Below are 19242 nucleotides of genomic sequence, written 5' to 3'. Positions count from 1 at the left end.
GCTAGTGTGCCTGCCCGTGTCCCCCCTCGTAAGAATTAGGGTCCGGGTACCATTCCCATTCCCAGTCTGCAGGGGGCAGACCTGACCTCAGGAGAGTCATCCCTGCTCGTGCGCCTTAGAAAAAGAAGTCCTCACGCCCGGGCCCCCTTGGGGGAGAGAGGGAGGTAGTTTGCCAACAAGCTTCCTCTCTCTCCCATACCCTTTCAGGAATCATTTTGCCACCCCTGCCACCTCTGGTGCTTCGGGAGCGGAGGTTCATGGTGGGGTTTGCGCCCCGTCTTCACTCAAACACAATGTTCATTAAATTCAGTTGGCTCCTGCGAGCAAGCTGTTTCAGGGCACCAAGTTGGTACTTCCCTCCCATATAAAACGGTTGGGCTTACAATATTGTGTTCTTCTATTCGGCCCTTGGTCTCCTCGAACCTTCACCACAAAATCACAAGAAAACTGTATAAAATCAACACTGAACTGACACTATTTTCATTTTAGAGCTGCTTTACTGCCTAATTGAACTCTGTTTGTATCTTAGAATCATTATTTATCAGTTATCACTGTAAAAGCTGTTTTAAAAAAATCTGTATTGTAAAAAAAAGCTATAAAAATAAAGGTGACTTGACTTTGCTTTCTTCTTTACAGCAGCTCAATGCATTTTGTTCATAACTTAAAGTTTCTTCAAGCTGTTCACAATCTCGTGTTGCTTTTCATCCTTGGTGTCTGCAACTACAAAAATCAAGACACAAGTTAAAAACAGAATTAATTACATAATATGGGCAGATCTGTTGTTTTTGAACCAAGTTTATTTTAAACCAAACTAGAAAAAAGACAGAAAGAAAGGACAAAGGGACATTTTTTTATTTAAACAAATATGTATGTGCATAATATTCATTCACAAGCAAAATAAATCCAGACTCCAAAAACAGTTTCGTTTAGTAGATTCACAGCCTGAAATGGTTCTTCAGAGGCCGCACTCCGGCTTGTGCTGTAGTCGGGAAAAGACACCAAAGCAGTTGTGCACTTCAAATTGAAGAGACTTCAGGGAACAAAAGATATGAATCAGTGGAAGAATGATTCGTACCCTTAAAAGATTCATTCAACACACAGATTCATTTATGAACCACTAATATAGCACAGTTCCTATCAGTTAAGCTGTTCCTTAACATACACCACATCCAGACACAGATGAGAAATATATAAATGAATGAAGATGATAATGGTAATAGAAAAGCATACAGTACATGTAACAGAGTTCATGCTGCTCTAATTGACTGAGTGCTGATATCAAGTGTTGTTTACATTTAAAGAGCCTTAACATTCTATGTCAGTATTGCAGCTTGTGTTGATATTTGAAATCAACACAACTGTCCCTGAAGCCTGATCACATCTACAAGCTCTTCACAACTGTACAATTTGACAAGTTTTATCAATTTGTCCAATTTGGAAAGTGTTTCTCCAGTCATCATCATGGACCAGCGTCGCCCGAGAAGAACCAGGGCTCTTCCCTCACACCTGAGAGGATTCTTAGTGGAGGGCATCTCTTCCATTCAAGACCCGTGTGAGCTTTCACAGCTGGCAACTGTTATCAGGTTGGATCACACTTACAGCTGCATCTGTGAGAAAGCTCAACGACCCAACGGTTTGGAAGAGCGCTACCTGAAGAACGCCGCTCTCCTTCCCAACATTCCTCCAGCAGCCTCAGTCTCTTCAGTGAACGTGTATCCGGCCCCTCTGTGTCAGCAGGAAGAGACTGTCTCCATCCACGGCTGCAGCGTTCAGGGCTACCGGGACGTTTACCTCTCAGTGGCGGAGCCCATGATGAAGACACGCTGTGGTCGGCGCCGTCCCTACAGCCTTACACTGGGACTGAAGACCAAGCAGCGGCTGTGGGAGACACTCAACTGCCCTTCACTGGTGGAGACGGAGCAGCCTGACGGACGCGTACTGATCACCGAGAGCTTCTCCTCAACCAGCAGAAGCTGCGCACCTCGCATCCACGTGGACATCAGTGAAGAGCCCCTGCCAGAGGAACCCAGAAGAAAGAAGCCCAGACACTGAGGCATCAGTGTCACGTAGACCCCGGAGTACCACACAGTGGGACCTACGTATGTAAATATGTTTTGCACATTGCGGTGTGGTTGTTAGGATGTTTCTGGTGATTGTCAATGGATTGATTTGCGGTTCCTAATTTGTTCTGAGTGGTTTCTAGTGCTTGCTACGTGGTTTTCAGTATGTTTTGGGTGGTTCCCTTGTGTTGGCTTGTTTGCCAAGGTTTTCTGCGAGGTTGTTAACCTGTTTTATGCGGTTGCTGGACTCTTCTGAGTGTTTTTTCATGCATTGCAATGTGGTTGTTAGGATGTTTTGAGTGGTTTGTTGAAATGCATTTGCTATTAAGCAGTGTGGTTAGGGTAGGTTAGGGTCCCTCACATGGTTTGCAGCTTGACGTGCTGTGAGGGCTTGTGTGCATCAGTGATGCTGAGAGCTACGCCACTGGTACTTCACAACTACTGGTAGGGTCACCCATACTGGACAGGTCTCAGCTGAGATGCCAGACGAAGACAAACCACCTGATTCTGGACAGCAGCAGATTGGCCTGATGTTCCTGGCAAGAGGATCACTGGCTTGTGAAAACAACAACAACACCAGAATTACCTGAATGGAAGAAAATTTAAACTGATTATGTGTGGAAGTCATCGATGGATGGAAGCAACCGTTCAAACAGAAAGAGGTAACAAGACTGGTTATTACATATTCATGTAATATAAATATTGGCAAAGGTGTACGACAAGGCTGCATTTATTTTTCAGTATTTTTGTAACAGCGTTCAGTCAATCAAATCTGAGGACCAGTAATTATATTATATTATAATTTTTTAATGCTTGTATAATAATTCACCATGAATAATTGCAGATTTTGAAAGTGCTGAATCCGAATCGCTATAATACTTTTGTACATAACCTAAAAGCCTGGCCAAAACTATAATACAAAATGTATTGGAAAAAAATTAAACTATGAAACACACACAAAAAAAAAACGAAACTAAAACTAACAATCACCTAAACAACTTCAGAAGCTTAAAACTATAGCCTAATAACCCTTTGTTGTGGGTTGCCAAAGTGTTTTTATGTGGTTGAGAAAGTGAACAAATATTTATATAATATATTAAATATTATAAAAATTAAAAATATTTTAGTCAGGTTGCTAAAAATAAATTCAGTTCGCCAAACACAAAAGAAGATATTTTGAAAATTGTGTTTTTCTGTCCATTTAAGGCCCCGTGTCCAACAAAACGTTTTTTCACGCGGCTGGCGTATTTTTCTAATTGTTTTCAATGCATAACGAGGCGCTATTTTAAAGGGACAATGTGTAGGAATTTCTCCCATCTAGCGGTGAAAATGTATTTTGCATTCAAATGAATTGTGCTCTCCAGCGCCTCGCTTTTTCAAATGCGTGTTGCATCTACGGTAGCCATTATGTACCAAAAAGCTATGACAGGATGTCTTCTAATAGCACTTCGTCGAGTGTTCCTTCGGGTGAACAGGTTTGTTATTTCAAACAAACAGCAACTTGACACAACGAACAAACGAATGTTACAGTATGAATTACTGACTGTGAAAAACATGAACTATTGTAATAAGTAGTTATGCCTTTATTCGTTATATTTTCTGAAGTACGTGCATTGTTAGATATCATCATCAACTTTTAACTATAAATGCTCATCTGTCTATAAAATAAAGTACACAACCGAACAATGAAAAAAAGCTTGTTAAGACTGTAACATTGACTTACCTGTCGAGAAGAAAGCAAGCAACTTCAGCGTCTCTTTTGAAATCTTTCTCCTGCATTAGCTCTATCCACCTGGAAAAAGCTATCCCGACATTAACTCGTTTTTTTTGTAATCTCCGGTCACGTTTCCTTTTACAATCTATTTTGGACTTTTCTGGCGACGAGGATTTGCAATGCAGCCTTTTAAACTTGCCGGGGCAGTGACAAGCGCCTCTCGCTGCTCTGCTCCTCCGTTTCTGCTGCTTTCAGTTACGTCACGCTGGCTCTGAACGAAAACGCGCTGTGGAAACGCGTTGGCCTAGTACTTTTTGTCCCTCTCTGCTATTATAGTTTTTCAAGATGGCGGAACTACATGGAAGCCTCCGTGGACCTACCCGTTCCCATGTATATAATAAATTCTTCGTTTACGAGGATAAGTCAGATAATTGGCAGATGTATTTGTACACCATTGAGGACATATTTCTGAATAAAAATATTGATTTTAGATAATAAAATACATAAAAAATTACACTGGCTTGGCGGAAGTGACTTGAACAGTCTCTGGATCGGCAGACGTGACGTGAACAGTCTCTGGATCGGCAGACGTGACGTGAACAGTCTCTGGATCGGCAGACGTGACGTGAACAGTCTCTGGATCGGCAGACGTGATGTGAACAGTCTCTCAATCGGCAGACGTGACGTGAACAGTCTCTGGATCGGCTGGGGTGACGTGAACAGTCTCTGGATCGGCAGACGTGACGTGAACAGTCTCTGGATCGGCAGACGTGACGTGAACAGTCTCTGGATCGGCTGGGGTGACGTGAACAGTCTCTGGATCGGCAGGCGTGACGTGAACAGTCTCTGGATCGGCAGACGTGACGTGAACAGTCTCTGGATCGGCAGACGTGACGTGAACAGTCTCTGGATCGGCAGACGTGACGTGAACAGTCTCTGGATCGACAGACGTGATGTGAACAGTCTCTGGATCGGCAGACGTGATGTGAACAGTCTCTGGATCGGCAGACGTGACGTGAACAGTCTCTGGATCGACAGACGTGACGTGAACAGTCTCTGGATCGACAGACGTGACGTGAACAGTCTCTGGATCGGCAGACGTGACGTGAACAGTCTCTGGATCGGCAGACGTGACGTGAACAGTCTCTGGATGGGCTGGCGTGACGTGAACAGTCTCTGGATCGACAGACGTGACGTGAACAGTCTCTGGATCGGCAGACGTGACGTAAACAGTCTCTGGATCGACAGACGTGATGTGAACAGTCGCTGGATCGGCAGGCGTGACGTGAACAGTCTCTGGATCGGCAGACGTGACGTGAACAGTCTCTGGATCGGCAGACGTGACGTGAACAGTCTCTGGATCGGCAGACGTGACGTGAACAGTCTCTGGATCGGCAGACGTGACGTGAACAGTCTCTGGATCGGCAGACGTGACGTGAACAGTCTCTGGGTCGGCAGGCCTACTGTGTCTCCTCCAAGCATGCAGTACTGCCACAGCATAAAAGAGGAAGACAGCCCTCCTTGCCGTGGCCGGACAGATGGTGGGTATCTCCAGAACGATCTCTGGGATGACAGCGGGCTGCACGGGGATAACCACCGGAACGACAGTGGGCTGCACGCGCACGGCCTCCGGGACGGCAGCGGGCTGCTCGGGCACGGCCTCCGGGAAGACAGCAGGCTGCTTGGGGACGGCCTCCAGAACGGCAGCGGGCTGCTCGGGCACGACCTCCAGGAAGATAGCGGCCTGCTCAGGCACGACCTCCAGGAAAACAGCGGCCTGCTCGGGCACGGCCTCCGGGTTCTTGAGGAGGTTAGTGGTCCTCCCCCTCCTCCGCCGTTTCCCATGGTGATGTGCAGACTCAGGGCTGGACGGAACCGGCGGTGAAAGCTTCACGCTGGACGAGACCCACGGTGATGTCCTTATGCTGGGCGGAACCAGCGGTGGATGGAACTCAGGGTCGAGGAGGGATCGAAGTGGAGAGTGAACCGGAACTCACCTCTATCACCTCCTCTCCTGCGACCTCCGCGGGTCCCAGAAAACTAGCCAACCGAGTTTCCTCAAAAGATGGCCTCCGCCACGCTGTCTGTTCCTGTGCCTGAGCCGGTGTCTGTTCCTGTTCCTCCGCCGTGGTCGCCCGAGGGGTCTTCACCGCCGTGGTCGCCCGAGGGGTCTTCACTGCAGTGGTCGCCTGAGGGGCCTTCACCGCCGTGGTCGCCCGAGGGATCTTCACCGCCCTGGCTGCCCGACGGACTGTCGCCGCCCTGGCCGCCCGACGAACTGTCTGTTCCACCCTGGCCGCCCGATAAACTGTCTGCTCCACCCTGGTCACCTGTTAAGTCATCCATTTCTGTTCCCCTTCATGGACCTGGCCCCCCATCCCTCCCACTGGTCCTCCACCGTTCCACTTCCCTCCTGGAGCGTCTGGTAGCCGCTCCGTAGAGGGGGGGTTATGTCACAGTGTCAGGTTTGTGTTTCCCTTGTTCACCACTAGAGGTCCTCTTCCCCCACGGTGTCAGTCACATTACAAACTGCATTTCCCACAATCCTGTTCTGTCACTCATTGTTCATTGCACACAGCTGTTTCCCGTCACCTTGTTAGTGTCTGTATATATACCCTGTCTGTTTCAGTGTTTGTCACGGAGTTCTTGTATTATGTCCCCACACTTCCGTTATTTGTATCTGCCTGGTTCTCGTTTGTATTTTATGTTTTGGATTGCCTTATTGGACTTTTGACCCTTGCCTGGACGGGTGTTGTGAGTACGGATTACCCTATAATTAAATACTGCTATTGGATCTTACGTTTCCTGTGTGTGTGTATCGTGACAGAGTCCCTTTAACGGTCGCAGAGAGTTGAAGAATGTTTAACTTTGGGTAAAACAGAGCGCTCATCACCGTCACTTTTTACCCAACCGTCCAATCACAGTGGAGGAGGGGGTACAAATACCACACCAACCAACCGTCACATTCTGCATGTACAACGTCAACAGATGACAACAAGCATAATAACGGAACAAAATAATTTAAAACAAGAGCCAAAGCAAATAGTTTACAATGTTTAGACATTTTCATATAGAAGCAACACAGAAACAAACTATCTGTGAAATGAAATACTACTAGTAACACTTTTGCGGATATTCAGTATCATATCAAGAAAAGCGCCTCAACTGAAAGAAAACGCTGCGCTGTCAAAACGCTCTCAAGCGCCCAGAGCTAGGCGTTTTCAGCAGAGCACCTAGCATTTTCAGCTGGCTAAAAACGCTTAAAAGTAGTGTAGGGTAGGCAACTTCAGAGAGGCTAGCAATAGCAAGCTAACGTTAGCTTTGAAAGCATAAGATCCCACCCTCCCTTCAGAGCGTCTACTAAACTACACCTCCTCCTAAACACATGACAGCACAGCAGAGTCTGCAAAGCATCACGAGAGACAGTGTTAAAATACCTCATGTCTCAAAACACATAACATTACAACAATGAAAGTAAACAACTTAGAGCTCTGACTTGAACCACCTGACTGCTACAGATTCATTTCGCCGTTGATAGTGTTGCCATAGAAACGCGTAATTCCGAGTCCGGGGACGTGAACAACAGCTCTGTGTAGAACGTCACTGGTTGTCATCTCTTAACCACGGTAATTACGTCATGGCGTGAAAGCAGCATAAGCTTGTTGTTTTGGTTCAGGAGGAACTGTAAAAGGCGGCTGCTGTTCGATTGCGGTGCTCTGTGACTGTCTGTCCCTGCATAGCCTTCCGGAACAAGTGTGAAATCCCCTAAAGACATACAGGTTTGGATCGACATGTGGGTGAGTTGATGATGACAGAATTTCAATTTTTGACAGAACTATCCCTTTAATGTCTGTGACCTTGATTTCCTGAAGACCAGTTAAAAGAGTGGTCTACTTTTGATTCACAATCTAGATTCAGCAACCAGTTTTCAACATGATAATCGACCTGTAATCCACTTTCAGGGTCATGATCTACCAGTAATGAATAGACTGTCAGATGAATAGGTTGTTAAGAAAGTTTAGAAGAAGAAACTTGTCTATGTGAGTAGAAATCAGTGTATTGTACACTTATCTGTATTACTGCTACTGAATGACCAAAGACAAAACCACCTGATTCTGGACAGCAGCAGATTGGCCTGATGTTCCTGGCAGAAGATCACAGTCTTGTGACAATGAAAACAACATCAGAATGACCTAAATTGAAGAAAAGTCTGTCTGATTATATATGTGGAAGCCATTGATGGATTGATGGATGAAGGCTGCATTCGTTCTTCAACTTGTATCAACGTTCATCCAACCAAATTTGAAGATCTGTAATTATATTATATTGTATTGTATTATATTATATTATATTCTTGTATGTGTGTGATAAATCACTTCTAATCTCAGGCAAAAAATCTAGTCAAGTCAAGTCAAGTCACCTTTATTTGTATAGCACTTTATACAATACAGATCGTTTCAAAGCAGCTTTACAGTGATAACAGGAAAATTCAGTGATGCATAGACTTTAATTCTGCTGTAAAGCTGCTCTAAAAAGACAACAGTAGACAGTCATTATTCAGCTGCAATCAGTTCAATGTTGATTCAGTTCAGTTCAATAACTGTGTAAAGTTCTTCAATTATGGAAAGCAGCTCTGGAGAAAACCGTGATGTCAGATCAGTTCATTTCAGTTCTCATCCAATTGTGTCAGTGCACTGCCGAATAATATTGCCGAATATTAAAAATATCAGAAGTTCAACTATAATAACCCTGTGAGTGTCATTATTTGACTGCATAGCCTATAAGAAAATAATAAAAATGTAAATTGTATTAAAGTTATTTTTCTGAGTGTGGTTTCTAATGTCTGATAATATTTTTGTATATTTTTATGAATCAAGATAAAAGACAATATACAAAGGGATTGTTCACCCAACAATGTCCATATTGAGTCAAAGTGGTCTTATGATGTTTTGGACCCCTTTGACTTTCAATGTGTGGACAAAAACAGTTGAAACATTCTTCGGAAAATCTTTTTTGGTTCTACATAAGACAGAAAGTCACAGGTTGAGAATGATATGAGGGTGGGTAAATAAGAATGGAATTTTATTTTTTGACTAAACTATCCCTAACTATCGATGTCTGTGCTAGACTCACAATCTGGATTCAGCACTCAGATTTAAACATTATCGACCTGCTTTTCAGGGTTGTGATCTACCAGCAATGATCATGTTCAATGGCTATCAAAGAATTTAGAAGAGGAAAACTTGTATGTTTTAAGAAATCATCAACCTTTCTTCAGTGAGGAAAACAGTGTAGAGCACCACTTGCCTGTCATTACTGATGTAAACGGATGCTACAGAATGAAAACAGCCATCCAGAAGGACAGAGAAAGACATGACTAGACTGTATATGAATATAGGCTTAGGCTATATGCACTTTTATATTTATATGTAGTGTACACAAATACAAACAAAATAATTTTAATAGGCCTAAGTATATTTGTATGTTTGATTAAAAACATTTTATTAAATGACTTGCATTCACTTCATTTATTTGCAGATGTAAGTTATAGGCTAATCGTATGTTAAATATGATTTCGTACTGTGAATATATTTGGAAACGTTTTTGGAAACATATTCATGGTCGATGTTATTATCGGATACTGTGGTTGCTGGATGGGTTAAATAAAAAGCGCACAGAGACTCATATACATTTGTAGGCCTATTCTATTTATTTTAGCAGATGTGGTTGCATAACTGACCAGTTCAGCATTTTAACTCACCTGATATTCGAGCTCAAGTCCTGAAGCGATTTAGCCTTCATGAGTCATGACAGACATATGGTGATTGGATTTGGATCAACAACATTATTTATTTTTACTCCTCTTCTAAAAACATTGTGTTATAATAATAATCTTGCAATAATAATATGTTTTCGTAAACAGTATGCTTAAATTAATTTAAAAACGTTTAATTATCATCATGATTCATATTTTCCGTCTTGACATCGTTATCGTTGAAATCAAGCCTTTAACGAACATTCAGTAAATTCGTCAGTAATTTAGTAAACAAAAGTACGATTTCCTAACAGCAAAAACTGTAGGCCTACAGCCTTCAACGAGCGCATGCGTGCTTGGTTCTTTATCCTGATTCATTTTTTATTTATTAATTATTGTGTTCTGTAAAGGTTTTAAAGCATGAACCATAACCAAACTTAAAACCTTTTTTATTTGAAGCAAAAAAATGTTTATTTGCAAATCGAACAAAAAAAACACAAAATGTACAAAACTGTCTGCAACACTGAACTGAAAAAGACTGCACTGCTTTTAAGATGGAACAAACTACAATCCCATGAAGCATTGCGAGTGGCGAAATCTAATTAAAACGACTTTGAAGATGCTGATTGTGTATAGCTACAGAAATAAACATATTTTGCGTGTATTGCAAAATATGAATCTATACAAATAATTAAGTTTGAATAAGTGGATTGATGACTTCAATAAAAACATCCGTACCTCGTATGTATAGTTCACAGCAGTCGTTTTCGTTAAAATATTAGGTTATGGACATTAAACTTGGGTAAAATTCTAAATGTTCACATTTTTTTAATACTTTTGTGTAACCCTGTTTTCCCCTTAATATGAATAAGGGTTAACTACCCAGTCTACCCTGAGGCATGCATTGCAGATTAGATTTTTTTTTTAAACTAATCGAACCAAAAATTATTTTATAAAATGTTTAATATTCCCATATTTTATGTTATAGTTTTATTTTGTTGTCAGAACAAATCATAATAGGCTTATTGGCCATTCACATACTAAAACAGCAACTGTCACTCATACACAACTTCTGACAAAATTTCTAAAACTGTTCAGTCGACAAACGTTTACAAAACAGCGACATCTAGAGGTCACAAGCGAGGTTAGGAATCGTCACTGACATTGGGAATATAAATGTAAGAAACGGATATATACGGTTATATCAAAGCCCGTCATATCTAGTCTGCTCAAAAGCATTGCATGTGTATTGTGCTCTAAAACAGATATGGCTGGAGCACGCACACAGACTTACTACCTGTGGATATTACGTCTTAAACAAACGCATTCTAGATCATAATAATAATACCAAGGCGGTCTGCTATTGATCCATTATTTTGTGTAAATGCACTCTTAGGCTACTGTATTACATTTGGCCAAAATCTTCCAAATCATTGCTCAATGCTTCCCCACTGCACATACAGTATAATGCTATTTCAGTTCATTGTAACGATGCCCAGTCTGTCCTTCAGCACTGACGCATGCGTAGACGCTCAGTTCCCGTGTCGCCATGTCTGAAACGCATGCGCAGTGTGAGGCGCAAGCGGCACCATATATAAGCGCGCGAGCCTCTGCCCCATTCCACCTTCAGCCATTTTAACGATGTTGGGAGCTGTGGGACGCTGCTGCACCGGGGCTTTGCAAGCTCTTAAGCCCGGGGTGACCCCCCTGAAGGCCCTCAACGGAGCTCCAGCAGCCCTGTTTTCTCGTAAGTAGAAATAATTGTTGTTTTTTTACAATGGTTTTTAACGCAGCTCTTCTGACAGCAAACGTCACCGCCAGCGCGAGACTGCTAACGTTAAATGGCAGCATGTGGCAAGTGCAGGCCGCAAAGTTTTTACTGGAATATTTTCAATGATTGCTCTCGCCTGATGCTCTGCATGTATCTTGATTTGTGGTAGATATATGCTGCCATAATGGAATACTCCATTTAATGATAACAACTAATTCTGGTTGGTAGGAAAACAGGAATGACCTTTATGTGTCATGGAGAGGAGGCTCGCGCTGCTAGCTGTGTTCGCAGCTCGCGAGGTCATGGCTCAGATAAACGTGGAATAAGATCACGAGTTAATGCAATCTCATACATGAACCTTCACAAGTTTTAAGTGCATATTGCAGGCGGGTCCCTGCTGATTTTTTAACGGCTTAATCTTTAGAACATCGACTTGTTTAGGTGCATTCATTTGCTTGTTTTGATTTCTCAAGTCAATAAAGAAAAACTACATCGACACGACTTTCAAAAGCTTTTTTTTTATTTTATTTTATTTGGGTTTCAATTACAATGAGGTAACGTTCTTTGTCATTTGCTTGTGATACTCCGCTGTTTCTCTTCCTCCCCTTCAGGCAGGGATTATGCTGCTCCTGCCGCTGCTGCTGCCACCGCCAGCGGGCGTATCGTTGCGGTCATCGGTGCCGTAGTGGACGTCCAGTTTGACGAGGGTCTGCCCCCCATTCTCAATGCCCTGGAAGTTGCTGGCCGTGACAGCAGGCTAGTCCTGGAGGTCGCTCAGCATCTGGGTAACATGCCTAAACTGAAACTGATTGTTTAATGCTAAAATATGAATTATAAAGTCATGATGAATTTGTACACACAAATGATAGTTTTTGCTGTTCTTTAGGGGAGAGCACTGTTCGTACCATTGCTATGGATGGTACTGAGGGACTGGTGCGTGGTCAGAAGGTTCTTGACACTGGTGCCCCCATCAGAATTCCTGTGGGACCTGAGACGCTTGGCAGGATCATGAATGTCATCGGTGAGCCCATTGACGAAAGAGGACCAATTTCCACAAAACAGTGAGTAGTTAAGAAGAGCACTAAAGCAACCTCATTGTTTTTGCAAGCTAATTTTTTGGCTGTTATGACTTGTAAAGTATATCATTGTCCATTTATTGATGCAGATATATTTGTGGCAACGTCTTTAAAAGTTTAATATTGTGATCTATTCTTCAGGACTGCCCCCATCCATGCTGAGGCACCAGAATTCACAGACATGAGTGTTGAACAGGAGATTCTGGTCACAGGAATCAAGGTTGTAGACCTGCTGGCCCCCTATGCCAAGGGTGGCAAGATTGGTATGTATATATACACTACCATACAAAAGTTTGGGGTCTGCTATTTTTTTTTTTTAAAGTGACTTATTCCACATGGTTGCATGAAATTGATCAAAAGTGAGTAAAGTTTTAGTTAACTTTACAAAAGATTTCTTTGTCAAATAATCATGAGAAAGTATCACCATTTCCACAAAATTAAGCAGCCCAGCTGCTTTCAACATTGAAGCATTTCTTGAGCAGCAATCAGCATATTAGAATGATTTCTGAAGGATCATGTAACACTGAAGACTGGAGTAATGATGCTGAAAATTCAGCTTTATTACAGGAATAAATAAGATTTTAAGATATTAAGTTATTTTAAATTGTAGTAAAATTTCACAATGTTGTGATCATTTTTATTTAAAATGCAGCTTTATTTATTTTCAAACATGTTTAAGATCTTACTGACTCCAAACTTTTGAATGGTTTATTTAAATTAAATTTCAAATTGTGGCAGAAGATGTTTTATGATTTGACTAAAGGCACCTCATTTCTTCAGGTCTTTTTGGTGGAGCCGGTGTGGGAAAGACTGTATTGATTATGGAGCTGATCAACAATGTGGCCAAGGCTCATGGTGGTTATTCCGTGTTTGCTGGCGTGGGAGAGAGAACCCGTGAGGGAAACGATCTCTACCATGAGATGATTGAGTCTGGTGTCATCAACCTGAAGGACACCACCTCAAAGGTAACTTGTAGATACAAATATCCTCTGATACAGTAGTTAAATTTGGTCCATCTTGAGAACTGTGGTAAGTTATGAGGTCCTCTTGGTTCCCGCTAGGTAGCGCTGGTGTATGGACAGATGAACGAGCCCCCAGGTGCCCGTGCCCGTGTGGCTCTGACTGGACTGACCGTTGCAGAGTATTTCCGTGACCAGGAGGGGCAGGATGTGCTGCTCTTCATCGACAACATTTTCCGCTTCACCCAGGCTGGATCAGAGGTCAGTGTTGGGATTGTTTTGAAGTCTAAACTTGCATTTTGTTAGTCTGAAATTAGTGTGTTATAGATTGGGTTTATTTCTGTTCTCATAGGTGTCTGCCCTGCTGGGTCGTATCCCCTCTGCTGTGGGTTATCAGCCAACTCTGGCCACTGACATGGGTACCATGCAGGAAAGAATCACCACAACCAAGAAGGGTTCAATCACATCTGTACAGGTATGCCTCCTTTTGTTTGCACAGCACACACTCCTGCTTTCTGGATCTCTTTGTGTTCTCCAATGTCATTGTTTCTCATAGGCCATCTATGTGCCTGCTGATGACTTGACTGATCCTGCGCCTGCCACCACATTCGCTCACTTGGATGCCACCACTGTGTTGTCCCGTGCTATTGCTGAGCTGGGCATCTACCCCGCCGTGGACCCACTGGACTCTACCTCCCGTATCATGGACCCCAACATTGTGGGATCTGAGCATTATGATGTAGCCCGTGGTGTCCAGAAGATCCTCCAGGTGAGCGCCAACGAGTAAAGGCTTCATCGGAGCACTTCACTCCATTTTGAATTCCAATCCATGACCTTGTTCCTGCTCTTCTCTGTGTAGGACTACAAGTCCCTGCAGGATATCATTGCTATTCTGGGTATGGATGAGTTGTCTGAGGAGGATAAGCTCACAGTGGCTCGTGCACGTAAGATCCAGAGGTTTCTGTCCCAGCCCTTCCAAGTCGCTGAGGTCTTCACTGGACACATGGGCAAGCTGGTGCCCCTGAAAGACACCATCAAGGGCTTCAAGGCCATTCTGAATGGTAAGTCAAGTCCTTCCGTTTGTCTTGGCTGCTCTTATTAATCTCTTGGGAATGTAATACTGTTTTTATTAGTCTCTCTTGGTAATAATTCTGTTTTTATTCAGTGTTGCTCATAGTGTTGGTCTTTCCCTAGGTGAGTATGATCCTTTGCCCGAGCAGGCCTTCTACATGGTGGGCCCCATCGAGGAGGTCGTCCTGAAGGCAGAGAAACTGGCTGAGGAGCATGAGGAGCGTAAATGAGTGTTTAAATGTCAGGGCAGGTTGAATGAAAGGGAGAAGCACTTGGTTTGTAACGTCACATTCAAAAACAAATTGTATCTTTATCGCTGGTCATTTCTGAAGTTATATTTAATGATGGAAATAAAACTGTCTTACCGTGAACTGTTTCTTTGTCTATTTGTTTAATTTTAAGTTGGCTGTTGTCCTATAAGTCTACTACAACATATGATGCATGCATTTCTAAGGCCTCTAAATCAACTTTGTTAAAAGTGCCTTCTGACCTCTAATACATAGTTTTGGATCTGCTATGAAGACTTAAAGGGATAGTTCACTTTGAAATTAATTTTTGATATGTTTTAGCCTAGCCTTGATTATGTCTTACCTCAAGGGCATCCAAGATGTAGGTGTCTTTGTTTCCACAGTATTTTCAATTTTGATATTTTTAAGTCAAACCGTTCTTGTCTGTCAGTCATATAACTTAAAGCAGGTCTATGGTCACTTCCTCAAAGAGCATGCACAGAGAAGCCCAAATTAAACATGATTTAATGACTCGTAAATGTAAGTACACATTGATGGCCTAAGACACGAAACGAGTGGTTTGTGTGAGAAAGCTAACAGTATTTATATCGTTTTTACCTCTTGTAATCAGTCACGTCTAAGTACTCTGCGGGTGCTTCTGTCTGCGCAAGCGCCGGAAAGCCCCGGAACGTTGTCGGTTGATATACCGAAATCATCTTCCATTGCGATTTCCTGTATATCTAAATATGTTTAGATAGACCGCAGACCGAAGCGCCCGCGCCCTCGGAGTACTTGGATGTGGCTGTGGTTACAAGAGGTAAAAACGATATAAATACTGTTCGTTTTCTCACACAAACCGCTCGTTTTGTGTCTTAGGCCATCAATGTGTACTTACATTTACGAGTCATTAAATCATGTTTAATTTGGACTTCTGTGCATGCTCTTTGAGGTGGACCCCATATACCTGCATTATATCACTGACAGACAAGAACGGTTTGACCTAAAAATATCAAAATTGAAAATACTGTGGAAACAAAGACACCTACATCTTGGATGCCCTTGAGGTAAGCTAAAACATATAAAAAGGGATAGTTCACCTTGAAATTAATTTTAAGTAAGCATAAAAAAAATCAATATTTTACATGTTCATCTCAATCATGTATTGTCCTGAGCTTTGACATTGGGAAACCGAACGACAACCGGTATTTATATGCATATGTAAATAGTCTGTTACACTTATAAAAAAATCTCATGGATTTACATAAGCATTTCATTTTACATTGGACATCTAAATGACAATGTGAATGTCAATATAAATGACAATGAGCTTCATATTCTCATATCTTTTACTTAAAATTAAGGAGCAGCTGCTGAATTAAAACTGGAATAATCTTATGGAACAGTTATTTACAGTAAAAAATAAAATGGCCTACATTTATTGTCCTTATACCACTGTTCTTGTAAAGGTGGGACAATTTATCTCTGAGACAAATGGGTTACAATGAAAAAGTCAAGAGAATGGCAGAATATCCGCAGTCAATTTCACCAAAGTCACATTCTCCGTGTTTCAAAAGTTTTGGTGCTACAGTCTAAATGTGGATCTGCTTTCCCAGCAGAGCTCAAATTGGTGGAAACTGACTGTACCATTAGCCAAATTAACAACTGACCACATGGTGGAGCCATGGCACTACACGTGGGAATGTGGCTGTAGCTGCTGTCAAAATCAAATCATATTCTAAATCAGCAGTGTGTCCATGTTGGTGGTCCATATGAGAATGACCTCGGTCAAAACGGTATGCATGTATTAACTAAAACCTGTACTAACTGAAACATCTTCAGTCTTTAGTCTCTGAAATCATTGGCTATAATCTGGAACTTGTACTCAATACTGTACACACTCAATGTAATAGTTACAGCAGCACTTTTAGCAGTAGACAGTCAGAGATGCAGGTGTGAATTGTGCATCTCACCCTGGGGAGTAACAGGTACGAGCTGCACAGCTGAGGCGGCATGTTCAATCCACATCGCAGTTCACCATCTGGCATCTATGTGAAATTCACTTTCATAACCTTTCCAGAGATTAAACACATTGGAAGGTGTTCACAATAGGTACAACACAAGGACAATGCAGAAATGTGAAAATAATATGCTTCCTGTATGTGAAAATCTTCCACACTCACACTAATCTTATAGAATCCTGGTTCATGCACAAGAACGTAACACCAGAAAGAATATGCTCCCTCTTAAAATATAAAAAAATAAAGAAAAACTATATACCCATGAAATCTAAATAGGCCTACCATTAAGAAATGTGCTTTTTGCAGGAAGCTAGTCATTAATTGATCATTAAAACTATCTTATAATTAAGTTTTGAAGAATTTAAGGCCCTTTGTGCAGATCACAATCGAATGTTTAATAATCTAATACCTAATTAATCTAATACCTGGTCACAATATACATACCGTTCAAATGTCTGGGGTCAGCAGGACATTAGGCTTAATTTTATTTAGCAAGGACACATTAAATTGATTAAAAGTGACAGTAAATACTTTTTTTTCATTGTTACAAAAAAATAATATTTAAAATAAATGCTTTTCTTTTGAACTTTATTCATTAAAGAAAAACCGGAAAAAAAAGGTTTCACGGTTTCCAATATTTATATATTTTATACACTATATACAAAAGCAGGACAACTGTTTCCAATATTAATAACAATAGAAGCATTTCTTGAGCACCGAATCAGCATATTAGAATGAATTGACTTTTTCAGCTTTGCCATCAAATGAATAAATTACATTTAAAAAAATATTTTTTTAAGCTGTAATAATATTTCACAATATTACTGTTTTAACTGTATTTATGATCAAACAAATGCAGCTTTGTTGAGCATAAGAGCTTTCAAAACATTTACAAAATCTTACGGACATCAACCTTTTGAATGGTTCTTAAACAAAAGTTCTTAAACAAAGTGTATGCTTTATCAATGCTCTCACATTTCATGTTCTCCAGATGGATTGTGGACACTCTTGATGAATATGATTGTCCCAGCTCCTCCTCTCAGGCATGCTGCCGCAGAACAGGCTCCGCTCGTGTCCAGATGGCTTGCAAGGAGCGTTCTGAAGCCAGTCACAGCCTGTGATGAAAACATAATTCTTGCCACAGACTCAAACTTTCTGAAGCTTCTGGTACTATCTAACCATGTAAAACAGAAAAAAAACTTTGATCAAGATGAAAAAAAAAAAAAATCTGTCTTTTTTACAGAATATTCTTGTCAGTAAAACATACAGTAAAAATGTAAACATAATTACAGAACAACCTGTAAATCTGACCATTTAAAACTGTAATTTACACACAAAGCCGGTAAATCAAACAGCAATTTTCTGCTGAATTAGCAAGGCCATGTTGCTGCTTAAATCTGTTTTGTACTTTTAACATATACTAAAATTACTACTCATTTTAATGGACTTTTAGTTTGTATTCCTCAGTTACCTGTTTCCTGTGTTTCCTTTGCTCTGGTTTCCCACCAATATCTGTTATCAATGATATTCATTTAACGAGCACAGCTGTCTTCATTTAGTTCATTATGTATTAAAGTCCCTCAGTTTGTTTCAGTCCTTGTCCAGTATTGTTCGTGTTATATTTGATACACACTGCCTCGTTCTGTTTGGAAGCTACCTGACTTTTGTTTAATAAATATCTACTTTTTTGTGTTAATTGAAGAGTGACAAAATACTGGAACCAGAAAAGAAGATGGATATAGTGTCCATCAATGTTCCACCGATCAACTTTAAAGGGCAGAAAAATGGAAGGATTATTTTTATTTTTCAGAGTGGCTGTTGTGTTGTTGTCTGGAAAGGTATGTGGAGGAGTTTATTAACATCTGCCACCATGCTGCCTGTGATGACCTCACCCTAATGAAGAGATTTTGGTGAAGGCTGGATGATGAGATGCGATTCGTCTTGCCTCGAGGAGACCCCTGTTGGAGGCTGGAGGAGAACACATAAACTTTATGCTATGGATTGATGGTTCCTCATTCACTGTGGGTAAAGCAGAAGAGACAGCCCCACCTCGCACCTGTCATGCAGCTAAGCCAAGAGACCAGCCAACCACCTCCGCTGATAATGGATCACAAACCAGATCCCACCGCAGACGGGGAGCATACGCCCACAACGGACCCTGAGCCAGAGCTAATGAAGAGCCCATGCCTGTGCCTGCAGCCACGCCTGCCCTGGAGCCTGAACCCCATCACAAGTCTGACCAGGAGTGTGAGCCCGCAACGTCCTTACTAGTGGTTGCCCTGCATGCTTAATAAACAAACTACAGCTGGTACAAAACGCAGCAGCTAGAGTTCTTACCAGAACCAGGAAGTATGACCATATTATTAGCCCGGTCCTGTCAACACTGCATTGGCTCCCTATTAAACATCATATAGATTTTAAGATCTTGCTAATTACTTGCAAAGCATTGCATAATTTAGCTCCCCAGTACTTGAGCAAGCTCTTACACATTATAGTCCTTCACGTCTATTGCGATCTCAAAATTCTGGCCAGTTGATAATACCTTGAATATCAAAATCAACTGCTGGCGGTAGCATTGTTCGGGAAGCAGA

At 41.7% G+C, this 19242-nt stretch overlaps 1 protein-coding gene across 1 annotated transcript; it reads left to right on the top strand.

Annotated features, from left to right (window-relative positions):
• Positions 1 to 11119: 11119 nt before the first annotated feature.
• atp5f1b (ATP synthase F1 subunit beta) lies at positions 11120 to 14777 on the top strand. The gene is made up of 10 exons (XM_056252707.1): positions 11120 to 11276; positions 11912 to 12085; positions 12187 to 12361; positions 12518 to 12639; positions 13157 to 13341; positions 13438 to 13596; positions 13688 to 13810; positions 13892 to 14104; positions 14195 to 14396; positions 14530 to 14777. The coding sequence occupies exons 1-10, from the start codon at positions 11171 to 11173 to the stop codon at positions 14634 to 14636; spliced, it is 1566 nt and encodes a 521-aa protein (XP_056108682.1). The 5' UTR covers positions 11120 to 11170; the 3' UTR covers positions 14637 to 14777.
• Positions 14778 to 19242: the final 4465 nt, after the last annotated feature.

Source organism: Rhinichthys klamathensis, unplaced genomic scaffold (genome assembly GCF_029890125.1).
Source record: "Rhinichthys klamathensis goyatoka isolate OS25496 unplaced genomic scaffold, OSU_Roscu_1.1 h1tg000098l_1, whole genome shotgun sequence".
Lineage (NCBI taxonomy): Eukaryota > Metazoa > Chordata > Actinopteri > Cypriniformes > Leuciscidae > Rhinichthys > Rhinichthys klamathensis.
The sequence above is the reverse complement of the archived record's forward strand: the minus strand, read 5'-3'. Positions and strand labels throughout refer to the sequence as shown.

Excerpts from the sequence above, each read along its gene's own strand:
- atp5f1b (XM_056252707.1), top strand. The coding sequence starts at position 11,171 with ATGTTGGGAGCTGTGGGACGCTGCTGCACCGGGGCTTTGCAAGCTCTT. Across the intron at positions 12,086-12,186 it reads GGAGGTCGCTCAGCATCTGG|GGGAGAGCACTGTTCGTACC; the intron begins GTAACATGCCTA and ends GCTGTTCTTTAG. Across the intron at positions 13,811-13,891 it reads GTTCAATCACATCTGTACAG|GCCATCTATGTGCCTGCTGA; the intron begins GTATGCCTCCTT and ends TGTTTCTCATAG.